The sequence below is a fragment of the Oncorhynchus kisutch genome, unplaced genomic scaffold, assembly GCF_002021735.2.
Source record: "Oncorhynchus kisutch isolate 150728-3 unplaced genomic scaffold, Okis_V2 Okis01b-Okis20b_hom, whole genome shotgun sequence".
Classification (NCBI taxonomy): Eukaryota; Metazoa; Chordata; class Actinopteri; order Salmoniformes; family Salmonidae; genus Oncorhynchus; species Oncorhynchus kisutch.
The window spans coordinates 412,982-426,180 of record NW_022261978.1 but is presented as its reverse complement, the minus strand read 5'-3'; the positions used below and the strand labels follow the sequence as shown (position 1 = coordinate 426,180).

The 13,199-nt window shown below is 41.7% G+C and overlaps 1 protein-coding gene across 3 annotated transcripts; it reads right to left on the bottom strand.

Moving 5' to 3' along the window:
- Nucleotides 1-2,089: 2,089 nt before the first annotated feature.
- LOC116358902 (B-cell receptor CD22-like) lies at nucleotides 2,090-12,513 on the bottom strand. 3 transcript variants are annotated; one of them, XM_031811245.1, is made up of 10 exons: nucleotides 12,450-12,513; nucleotides 6,723-6,793; nucleotides 6,285-6,536; nucleotides 5,776-6,141; nucleotides 5,130-5,384; nucleotides 4,156-4,416; nucleotides 3,870-3,960; nucleotides 3,742-3,796; nucleotides 3,374-3,610; nucleotides 2,090-3,183 (listed from the first exon to the last, which is right to left on the bottom strand). In XM_031811245.1, the coding sequence occupies exons 2-10, from the start codon at nucleotides 6,775-6,777 to the stop codon at nucleotides 3,175-3,177; spliced, it is 1,581 nt and encodes a 526-aa protein (XP_031667105.1). In that variant the 5' UTR covers nucleotides 6,778-6,793; nucleotides 12,450-12,513; the 3' UTR covers nucleotides 2,090-3,174. The 3 variants fall into 3 exon arrangements, with proteins under 3 accessions (XP_031667105.1, XP_031667104.1, XP_031667103.1); XM_031811244.1 differs by having other exon boundaries at nucleotides 2,090-2,579; XM_031811243.1 differs by having other exon boundaries at nucleotides 2,090-3,610.
- Nucleotides 12,514-13,199: the final 686 nt, after the last annotated feature.

The following is a 13,199-nucleotide window of genomic DNA, read 5'->3' as shown; positions in this document are numbered from 1 at the left end:
TGACGAGCAGGTGTCCACATACTTTTGGCCATGTAGTGTATGTGTATGTTAGTGCTGGGCTGGAACAGAAGTCTGCACACCCAGCATACCTTCAGGAGAAGGATTGGCCTGCTACAGTTGTGATACGTTTGTAGCTTACATTGTGTGTGACTTTTAACTTTGTTGTATACAACATTTGTCTAGTTAGAGAAACAGACACCACTCTGCAGAGAGCCCTCTATCCTGACACCTCTGGAGCAATGCTGCAGGTAAAACAATGATCCTCCTTTTACTCTCTGTCTCTGTCTCTGTCTCGGTCCCTGTCTCTGTCTCTCTATCTCTGTCTCTGTCTCGGTCCCTGTCCCTGTCTCTCTATCTCTGTCTCTGTCTCAGTCTCGGTCCCTGTCTGTCTCTCTGTCTCTCTATCTCGGTCTCTATCCCTGTCTCTGTCTCTCTGTCTCTGTCTCTCTCTCCCGGTTACACCTGTTACCGCTGCAGGGGTAGCATGGCCATGCCCAAGACACCAGTGCCCCCACACATTGGCTCGCTCGCATAGCCAATCCACAACATCTTTTAAATGACATTTGGAGTTCCTGGTGTGACATGTATCAATGAATTTTGATTAGTTCCAGATGCTGCCTGTGTGTGGGGTGGGGTTTTGTGTTTAGATGTCTGTTGTTTCCCGGTGTCCAGAGATCCCTCTTATCCATGTACAGGTTGGCGTGCTCTGGAAGGATGAGAGGGGAGAGTGTGGCCTTATCTAAATTCAGTGGAACTTTGTAAGTGTTCCCATCTCCCTCCAGATCCTCTCTGTCTTCCTGAGTACGCCTTCCTCAATTATACCCAAATCATATCAAATCAAAGTTTACTTGTCACGTGCGCGAATACAACCTTACAGTGAAATGCTTACTTACAGGCTCTAACCAACAGTGCAAAAAAGGTATGAGATGAACAATAGGTAAGTATAGAAATAAAAACAGTAAAAAGACAATGAAAAATAACAGAAAAATCCAGAAAATCACATAATAAAATTATAATAAAAAATAAATAAAAAATGCCAACAGTTTTATCTGAGTGCACAAATCAGTATGCCTACCTACCAAAGCCCAGCACTACTAGCACCCTTGTGAAAGCCACACAGTATACTATATTAAACCCTATAGTAAACTATATTAAACCCTATAGTATACTATATTAAACCCTATAGTATACTATATTAAACCCTATAGTATACTATATTAAACCCTATAGTAGAGCCTATAGTATCCTATATTAAACCCTATAGTAGACTATATTAAACCCTATAGTATCCTATATTAAACCCTATAGTATACTATATTAAACCCTATAGTATCCTATATTAAACCCTATATTATACTATATTAAACCCTATAGTATCCTATATTAAACCCTATAGTATACTATATTAAACCCTATAGTATACTATATTAAACCCTATAGTAGAGCCTATAGTATACTATATTAAACCCTATAGTAGACTATATTAAACCCTATAGTATCCTATATTAAACCCTATATTATACTATATTAAACCCTATAGTATCCTATATTAAACCCTATAGTATACTATATTAAACCCTATAGTATACTATATTAAACCCTATAGTAGAGCCTATAGTATACTATATTAAACCCTATAGTATACTATATTAAACCCTATAGTATACTATATTAAACCCTATAGTAGAGCCTATAGTATACTATATTAAACCCTATAGTAGAGCCTATAGTATACCATATTAAACCCTATAGTATACTATATTAAACCCTATAGTAGACCCTATAGTATACTATATTAAACCCTACAGTATCCTATATTAAACCCTATAGTATACTATATTAAACCCTATAGTAGAGCCTATAGTATACTATATTAAACCCTATAGTATACTATATTAAACCCTATAGTAGACCCTATAGTATACTATATTAAACCCTATAGTAGAGCCTATAGTATACTATATTAAACCCTATAGTATACTATATTAAACCCTATAGTAGACCCTATAGTATACTATATTAAGCCCTATCGTATACTATATTAAACCATATAGTAGACCAATATTTAGAATAAAAAGACAAAAATGAATTAAATATGAAATCAATTCAAAGTTTATTGGTCACACATATTTTGCATTGTTATTGCGGGTGTGTTGGTGTAGTGAAATGTTTGTTGATAGTCTTCTGCCGACAATAAGTCTTTTAAAGACAATTTTCCTGACGTTTGCAGAGATCACACTTGCGCTAAATGCTGCGGATGTTGGTTTAAATTAACTTTAAAATTAAAGTGCGGTATGCTTGTCCATAATTTGATTGAATCCCAGGCAGAGTCATCTTATGTTCAGGTCGCCTGGTGTTCAGGGTGCATCCAAAATGGCACCCTATTCCCTACATAGTGCACTAGAGTGAACAAAGTACCATTTGGGATGCAACAAAGATCGTCTTGTGTTCAGGTCTTCTTAGTTCTTGGTTCGTTGACTGTTCTATAGAACACAGAGGAGACCTCCTCAGCTTCCTGTGAGAGAGGTCCTCCTGTGAGAAAGGTCCTCCTGTGAGAAAGGTCCTCCTGTGAGAAAGGTCTGATGAGAAAGAAGATGCAACATGTCATCATTCATCCTCACTTCTGGGGTCTCATTTAAAGTGTAAAGTTTTATTAGTCGTATGTACAGGATACTCATGGTACACAGCGTCCAACTAAATGCTTACTGGCAGGTTCCTTCTCTATAATGCAACAAGACATAATAAAAGATAACAATACGAACATAAAGAAAATGTCTCAGTAGAATAGAATAAACATTGTAGCTTAAGTATAACACAGCAAGACACTTTATAGTCCGATATTTACATGTGTTCTGGGGAAAAGGGGGGGGGGGGGGGCAAGTGTTTCAATTGTGCACTATTTACCAATCATAATAAGAGTCTGGTAGCAGCAGTTGTGATGTGTAGCATGAATGTGTATGTTTGTGTGTGTGAGTTCATGTGTGCTAAGGTGCGAGGAAACATTGCAGGTGGTCAGTCCAGTTCAAGTGTTAAGCAGTCTGATGGCTTGTAGATATAAACTGTCTCTGAGCCTGTTGGTATCAGACCTCATGCTCCGATACCGTCAGCCTGACGGTAAGGGTGTGAACAGCTCGTGGCTGGGGTGTGTGGGGTCCTTGATGCTGGGGGCCTTCCTCAGGCACCCTATAGTCCGTATAGATGTTAATACATTTCAAATAAACTGCTTTGAAGTCATTGTAAATCTTAATACATTTAAACCAAACAACTGCTGATCTGCTTAACATATAAGTGTTGTATGCATTTTTAACTGCCAAGTACAAGGGCCATCTAATTTTGAAAATATCTGGGGTGTTGTAATGCTCAACTTGCTCACCGGGGGGGCAGCACTGGGGCGGTTGAATTTTACAACAGCGTATTGGACATCCTCATCCTCTTTCTGGGTTTGAGGCAGTTGGGCAGTGGAGTACAGAGGCACTTCCTGGTTATTGGAGCCAGAGAAGTGGATGCTGGTGTAGTGAACGTCATCCTGGTTGTCTGTGTCTGCTCTCTGTACTGAAGTAGGGGTCATGGGCATGCCCGATATGTTGTCATTCATGGGACTAGAGTTTCCCTGATGGAGAGAGGACAGACAAGATAAGCAGACCTGGGGACTATTACATTGGTTCTGTTGTGCCAGGCAAGATTAATCAAGCAGTGAAAGAACTCTGAAAATAAAACAAGTACTGTTTGACCTGAACTCACCTGTCTATTGTCTAATGTGTCCCTTGTGTCAGCGATGGGTTTGGAGGCCTTCTTCCTGTTTTACATTAATTAATGGATGAATGAATGAACATGATAAAGTGAAAGGAAAATCTTACCAAGATTCTCACCTGAACCACATGAAGCCAGAGAGACAGAGGATGAGAACCAGAACAACAACAATGATTCCTACAGCTGCAGTCATAAGTGAGGTGTGTTTCACTAAACAAAAATGTGGAGGAAATTAATACATAGATGTTCTAACTTAAAACAAGAAAAAATAATATTGCTGTAAGCCAATAAATACTTTGCTTAAAATGTTTCTCAATGAGCTTTACATGTAGTGACTATGGGGAAATAATGAGCATGAAATGTGTATTTTTATGTAAAGGCAGACCATTGAAGATGAAACTTTACCTGTTATAATAATCAGATCTGTAGAGTTCTTAGATGTCATTTTATTCCAGGCCTCACAGTGGTAATGTCCACTGTCTTCAGACCTGAAGTTGGTGATGTTGTAGATCTGTTCGAATCCATTTATTAAAGTCTCATTTTGAAAGTACCAGGTGTATTTGTCCACAGGTGGGTTGGCATCACTGCTGCAGGTCAGAGTCACTGAACTGCCCTCCACTATTTCACCAGAGGGACTGACTGACACTGAGGTGTTCCTTGGAGGATCTGGTGTTGAGGATGAAAGAAGGGTTTTATTTGTTTTATTTTAGCACGGAAGTTGACTGAGAACACATTCTCTTGTATAGCAACGACCTGGGGAGTAGTTACAGGGGAGATATATGAGTCAATTGGAAGATGGAGATTAGGTGGACATGGTATGAGGGCCAGAATGGGAATTTAGACAGGACGCTGGGGTTACCACCCCTACTCTTACAATAAGTGCCATTAGATCTTTAATGACCACAGAGAGTCAGGACACCCATTTATCTTCCATCCGACAGACACCACCTTACACAGGGCAATGTCCCCAATCACTGCCCTGGGGCATTGGGATATTTTTTTCAGACCAGAGGGAGAAGTCCCTCCTACTGGCACTCCAACACCACTTCCAACTGCATCTGGTCTCCCATCCAGGGACAACCCTGTTTAGCTTCAGAAGCAAGCCAGCAGTGGGATGCAGGGTGGTATGCTGCTGGTAAAATGGTAAGAAGAGTGTAACCAGCATCACTCTGCTGCTTCCTTCCTCACAAGCTCGCAAGGAGATTAGATCTCAGATTCTCTGTCTTGCAAACACATGTGACATCCCTCTTAAACTATTAACCATCTGTCACCAAAAAGCGAGCATGATGCAGTTTGGGGGTATTTCCAGTTCAGGAGGGAGTTTAAAGAGCACACACAGTACAATGAAGTTTAAACTGTCATTTTTTACAAATACTTACAAATGACAGTCAGAGTCTCTTCAGGAGTGTAGAGATTATTGTGGCCTTTTACAGCACAGGAGTATCTGCCTGCACCTTCACTGCTGACTGGGTCTAGGATCAGGGAGTTATCTAGAGTCTTTGAGTTGGTGAGATGTTGTCCGTTCTTGTACCAGATGTAGGTGGGTTTGGGGTTCTCAGTCAGAGTACAGGTGGTGCTACAGGTCAGTGTCAGATTCCCTTTCTCTGTGGCAGGAGTCACCTTCACCTGCAGACCTGAAATTAGGTGTAGATGCATCACTTTGTCAATACTCTGTGCCATAGACCAAGACTCCATATCTTAAACTGTTTGTGTAATATTACCTGTATTAGTAGTTGTACTAGTAAAAGTAGAAGATATTATATATTACCTGTATCAGTAGTTGTAGTAGTAGATATTATATATTACCTGTATTAGTAGTTATAGTAGTAGATATTATATATTACCTGTATCAGTAGTTGTAGTAGTAGATATTATATATTACCTGTATTAGTAGTTATAGTAGTAGATATTATATATTACCTGTATTAATAGTTATAGTAGTAGATATTATATATTACCTGTATTAGTAGTTGTAGTAGTAGATATTATATATTACCTGTATTAGTAGTTGAAATAATATATTACCTGTGACAGTCAGAGTTGTTCCAGGGAAGCTGTACCCCCATTCTGTGTGCTGTGTTTTAAATCTGAACTTGTACTCAGCTGAATCTCTCTTTCTCAGGTCTGTGATTTTCAGGGTGCAGTCTTTCTCTTGAATCACAAGGTATTTTGGGTGGGTCTTAAGGTACTCAGCACGGTCTGCGTGCTCTGGGTCCAAGTTCAGGACTTTTAGCACTTCATCACGTTTCTCTTGGATATACCAGTTTGCTTCTAAAACGTTGTGACTATTTGGGTGTCTATATGTGCAGGGCAGTTCCACTGTTGAGCCCTTCAAAGCACAGATACTCTGATGGGTGTAAGTCACGTTGAAACAGTAATGACCGAAAACACCTAAAACGATTGGATGTCCATCAATTGGATACAATAGTTTCATGGTACTGTAAATAAGCACTGACTAAAGTTATCTGTCGTGGTATCCTTGCATTAGTTAATCTTAGATTTTAAAAATGTACTGTGGTTGAATCGATACTCACACACTGCAGGAGAGAGGAGATCCTCAAAGCCTTTTACAGCACAGGAGTAGATGTCTGAATGATAACTGGTAGCTGACAATGTGGACTTGGATGACGATGATAGACGTTGTCCGTTCTTGTACCAAATGTAGGTGGGGTTATCAGTCAGAGTACAGGTGGTGTTACAGGTTACTGTCACCTTCTGTCCCCACACTGCATTGGTGGGAAACACCATCACTTGGATTTTCTGTCCACACTGTGTTGCCGTAGTTGCTGAGTTGAGTGTGAATGGAAACCATAGAGAAGTGTCAGAGAGATGTGAGAGACAACTACTAAAGTGACATGGAGACGCCTAACAGACAATTCCACTGAACACACCAGAATAACATGAAGTAGCATCTTGGATTGTATGTTGATTGAACAATAAAGAAAGAGGGTAAGAAATGAATGAGTCCATACCTGCCACAGACAAGAGAAGGACCACCAACACACTTCCTGCTGTTCTCAAGGCCATTGTTGCATCTCCCTCCCTGCAGTATTAGAAACATAAAGGACCCACCAGCTGCACTAAAACCTGGTGTTTCAAGTATACAGTACATGTACCACAGCACTCTACTGGCAATGTACTGTACCACAGCACTCTACTGGCAATGTACTGTACCACAGCACTCTACTGGCAATGTACTGTACCACAGCACTCTACTGGCAATGTACTGTACCACAGCACTCTACTGGCAATGTACTGTACCACAGCACTCTACTGGCAATGTACTGTACCACAGCACTCTACTGGCAATGTACTGTACCACAGCACTCTACTGGCAATGTACTGTACCACAGCACTCTACTGGCAATGTACTGTACCACAGCACTCTACTGGCAATGTACTGTACCACAGCACTCTACTGGCAATGTACTGTACCACAGCACTCTACTGGCAATGTACTGTACCACAGCACTCTACTGGCAATGTACTGTACCACAGCACTCTACTGGCAATGTACTGTACCACAGCACTCTACTGGCAATGTACTGTACCACAGCACTCTACTGGCAATGTACTGTACCACAGCACTCTACTGGCAATGTACTGTACCACAGCACTCTACTGGCAATGTACTGTACCACAGCACTCTACTGGCAATGTACTGTACCACAGCACTCTACTGGCAATGTACTGTACCACAGCACTCTACTGGCAATGTACTGTACCACAGCACTCTACTGGCAATGTACTGTACCACAGCACTCTACTGGCAATGTACTGTACCACAGCACTCTACTGGCAATGTACTGTACCACAGCACTCTACTGGCAATGTACTGTACCACAGCACTCTACTGGCAATGTACTGTACCACAGCACTCCTACTGGCAATGTACTGTACCACAGCACTCTACTGGCAATGTACTGTACCACAGCACTCTACTGGCAATGTACTGTACCACAGCACTCTACTGGCAATGTACTGTACCACAGCACTCTACTGGCAATGTACTGTACCACAGCACTCTACTGGCAATGTACTGTACCACAGCACTCTACTGGCCAATGTACTGTACCACCAATCTACTGGCAATTACACTCTACTGGCAATGTACTGTACCACAGCACTCTACTGGCAATGTACTGTACCACAGCACTCTACTGGCAATGTACTGTACCACAGCACTCTACTGGCAATGTACTGTACCACAGCACTCTACTGGCAATGTACTGTACCACAGCACTCTACTGGCAATGTACTGTACCACAGCACTCTACTGGCAATGTACTGTACCACAGCACTCTACTGGCAATGTACTGTACCACAGCACTCTACTGGCAATGTACTGTACCACAGCACTCTACTGGCAATGTACTGTACCACAGCACTCTACTGGCAATGTACTGTACCACAGCACTCTACTGGCAATGTACTGTACCACAGCACTCTACTGGCAATGTACTGTACCACAGCACTCTACTGGCAATGTACTGTACCACAGCACTCTACTGGCAATGTACTGTACCACAGCACTCTACTGGCAATGTACTGTACCACAGCACTCTACTGGCAATGTACTGTACCACAGCACTCTACTGGCAATGTACTGTACCACAGCACTCTACTGGCAATGTACTGTACCACAGCACTCTACTGGCAATGTACTGTACCACAGCACTCTACTGGCAATGTACTGTACCACAGCACTCTACTGGCAATGTACTGTACCACAGCACTCTACTGGCAATGTACTGTACCACAGCACTCTACTGGCAATGTACTGTACCACAGCACTCTACTGGCAATGTACTGTACCACAGCACTCTACTGGCAATGTACTGTACCACAGCACTCTACTGGCAATGTACTGTACCACAGCACTCTACTGGCAATGTACTGTACCACAGCACTCTACTGGCAATGTACTGTACCACAGCACTCTACTGGCAATGTACTGTACCACAGCACTCTACTGGCAATGTACTGTACCACAGCACTCTACTGGCAATGTACTGTACCACAGCACTCTACTGGCAATGTACTGTACCACAGCACTCTACTGGCAATGTACTGTACCACAGCACTCTACTGGCAATGTACTGTACCACAGCACTCTACTGGCAATGTACTGTACCACAGCACTCTACTGGCAATGTACTGTACCACAGCACTCTACTGGCAATGTACTGTACCACAGCACTCTACTGGCAATGTACTGTACCACAGCACTCTACTGGCAATGTACTGTACCACAGCACTCTACTGGCAATGTACTGTACCACAGCACTCTACTGGCAATGTACTGTACCACAGCACTCTACTGGCAATGTACTGTACCACAGCACTCTACTGGCAATGTACTGTACCACAGCACTCTACTGGCAATGTACTGTACCACAGCACTCTACTGGCAATGTACTGTACCACAGCACTCTACTGGCAATGTACTGTACCACAGCACTCTACTGGCAATGTACTGTACCACAGCACTCTACTGGCAATGTACTGTACCACAGCACTCTACTGGCAATGTACTGTACCACAGCACTCTACTGGTAATGTTTTATTTTATTTATTTATTTAACCAGGTAGGCAAGTTGAGAACAAGTTCTCATTTACAATTGCGACCTGGCCAAGATAAAGCATAGCAGATCGACAGATAAAACGACACAGAGTTACACATGGAGTAAAATCAAACATACAGTCAATAATGCAGTATAAACAAGTCTATATACAATGTGAGCAAATGAGGTGAGAAGGGAGGTAAAGGCAAAAAAGGCCATGATGGCAAAGTAAATACAATATAGCAAGTAAAATACTGGAATGGTAGTTTTGCAATGGAAGAATGTGCAAAGTAGAAATAAAAATAATGGGGTGCAAAGGAGCAAAATAAATAAATAAATTAAATACAGTTGGGAAAGAGGTAGTTGTTTGGGCTAAATTATAGGTGGTCTATGTACAGGTGCAGTAATCTGTGAGCTGCTCTGACAGTTGGTGCTTAAAGCTAGTGAGGGAGATAAGTGTTTCCAGTTTCAGAGATTTTTGTAGTTCGTTCCAGTCATTGGCAGCAGAGAACTGGAAGGAGAGGCGGCCAAAGAAATAATTGGTTTTGGGGGTGACTAGAGAGATATACCTGCTGGAGCGCGTGCTACAGGTGGGAGATGCCATGGTGACCAGCGAGCTGAGATAAGGGGGGACTTTACCTAGCAGGGTCTTGTAGATGACATGGAGCCAGTGGGTTTGGCGACGAGTATGAAGCGAGGGCCAGCCAACGAGAGCGTACAGGTCGCAATGGTGGGTAGTATATGGGGCTTTGGTGATAAAACGGATTGCACTGTGATAGACTGCATCCAATTTGTTGAGTAGGGTATTGGAGGCTATTTTGTAAATGACATCGCCAAAGTCGAGGATTGGTAGGATGGTCAGTTTTACAAGGGTATGTTTGGCAGCATGAGTGAAGGATGCTTTGTTGCGAAATAGGAAGCCAATTCTAGATTTAACTTTGGATTGGAGATGTTTGATATGGGTCTGGAAGGAGAGTTTACAGTCTAACCAGACACCTAAGTATTTGTAGTTGTCCACGTATTCTAAGTCAGAGCCGTCCAGAGTAGTGATGTTGGACAGGCGGGTAGGTGCAGGTAGCGATCGGTTGAAGAGCATGCATTTAGTTTTACTTGTATTTAAGAGCAATTGGAGGCCACGGAAGGAGAGTTGTATGGCATTGAAGCTTGCCTGGAGGGTTGTTAACACAGTGTCCAAAGAAGGGCCGGAAGTATACAGAATGGTGTCGTCTGCGTAGAGGTGGATCAGGGACTCACCAGCAGCAAGAGCGACCTCATTGATGTATACAGAGAAGAGAGTCGGTCCAAGAATTGAACCCTGTGGCACCCAATGTACTGTACCACAGCATTCTACTGGCATCTCAACACAACAGCCATCAATGTGACTCAAACCATCTCTCATCCTGCAATCTTTGCAACATAACTAACTATAGCTGGTGAATAAATACACCTTATACATCAAATGAGAGGTGAAAGGAATTCTATAAAATCTGTACATTATAGGAACACCTGTAATTACAAAAGTACAATGATTCATGTTTTGCTTTAGCTTGAGATTGAGAATCAGTGCTAGAGACTTTAAGTATATGAAGAGATCAACTGTACAGAAGTCAGATGTCTGTGTGTTTAAACTATACTTTCAGTTCCTGTTGATACTATGTTCCAGTCTTACTTCTGCTGGCACCTGATAGCAATAGGAGGAAGAATGATTGGTAACTAACTGCAAATAACAATAAGCTGAACTCCGCCTAGCAGAGACATCTTTGTATTAGCAACTATTAATTATGAGCTTATGGTATTAAAGTGAAGGGACATCACCCTGGGCGGTGTGATCCTTAGTAGGGGATAAAAAGGGAAAACACTAAATTTTGTACTGAGTGTGTTACTTGCAAATTACTGTAAGTGTATACTCCGTCTTGCAATCCTTAATGAACAAACTAATCTCTGATCAAATAGGTTTCCTGTGGTCTCTTGTATAACATAGGGCAAAATTCCCTTACAGAGGTGAACAATCACTTATTGCAGTGTTTCCCAACCCTGGTCCTCCAGTTCCCCCAACATACATTTGAATTGTAACTGGTCAAGCACACCTGATTCAACTTGCCAACTAATCGTCAAGCCCTCAATGAGTTGAGTGAGGTGTTTGTCCAGGGCTATAATTAACATGACTACTGTTGGGGGTGTTGGAGGACCAGGGTGAGGAAACACTGACTTATTGAATAGATCTGTCAGTAGCACTGTTTACACTGTATACATGATTCATTTATAGCTTCAGATGTGTAATATTCTCATAATCCTGACTATAGTACTGATACCTGGGGCCCTATCATTATCAAACACAATACTACAAGATATACAAGTCAAGTGTACTTAGAGTGAAGAGAGGGGGGGGGGGGGGGGTGTCTCAACTTACTGGCAGTGAATAGAAACAGGTAGTGCGAGTTCTGTGGTTGACATATATTTGAAATAGTCAGGACAAAAGTGGCTGATACAGAACTTCCTCTATAAGTCCTTAGCCTGCATGACGCAGTCTACTTATTACTATTATAATGAGACATGGCATTTACAGAGTGCTTTTCAAAGACCTAAAGACACTTGATGCAACATGACTAATGATGTCACATGGGCCTACAGATCTGTGCCCCAGTTAACAGAGTAGATGACTATATATTGAACAGCAACAGAGAGGAGAAAAAATTGTCATTATTATGTAGATTACACCTATGTCAAGTTATGCTATCGTTTGAATAAAGACAACCTATTTAATTACTGATAATGCTAATTACTGAATGCAATTAAGCGGTATCAGGCATTTCATTAATTGGCTCCATTTTAGGACCACTATCGTTTTCACTATATATTTGACCTCTTGGTGATGTCATTCGGAAACATAATGTTAAACTTTTACTGCTATGCGGACGACACACAGCTGTACATGGCGATGAAACATGGTGAAGCCCCAAAAGATGGCGCCGATAGAGATGGTCGCCTCGCTTCAGGTCCTTAGAAAACTATGCAGTCATTTTTTTAAATGTATTATTTCTTACATTGTTAGCTCAGAAAATCTCAAGTGTTATTAGATACAGCCGGGAACAAACCACCAAGAACAAGTAGAATGGTAATGTAACAGGTACTTACAGAGTGAAGAGAGGAGTTTGGTAGGAGACCTTATACTGGCTGTGTGAAACAGAAGAGTGTGAGTTCTGTGGTTGACACCAACTAGATGTACTGAAGGGCTTCCTGTCCTCACAAAGCTTCATCCTGACAACCAACACATTAGTAAATGGCTTATAAACAATATGTGAACATCTTTTTGGAGCACACTTATTAGAAAAGGAGGAATGTTGGAAAATAACCCTATTAAAATTATTTTAAATGTTAACATAATTTGACCATACTAATAAGCCTATGGTTTCTCTGTAGTTCTGTATGTCCAACCAGCTACACTAAAACCTGGTGTTTTCAGTGTACTGTACCACAGGGCTCTCTACTGGCAGCTCAACAAAACAACCATCAATCTGACTGAAAGTCTATTGAGTAGCACTGTGTCACAGCTGTTGAAGGAGGAGGACCAAGGTGCAACGTGGAGGGCGTTCATATTCCCTTTTTATTCAGGATGATGCCGGCAAAAACAAAAACCAATCCAAAACCAACCGTGAAGCTTAAGGCAATAGTACCAAGAAACAAAGACAACTTCCCACACAGAAAGGAGGGAAAGGCTACCTAAGTATGGTTCCCAATCAGAGACACCGATAGACAGCTGTCCCTGATTGAGAACCATGTCCGGCCAAAACATAGAAATACAAAATCATAGATAACAAAACATAGAATGCCCACCCCAAATCACACCCTGACCAAACCAAATAGAGACATTAAAAGGCTCTCTAA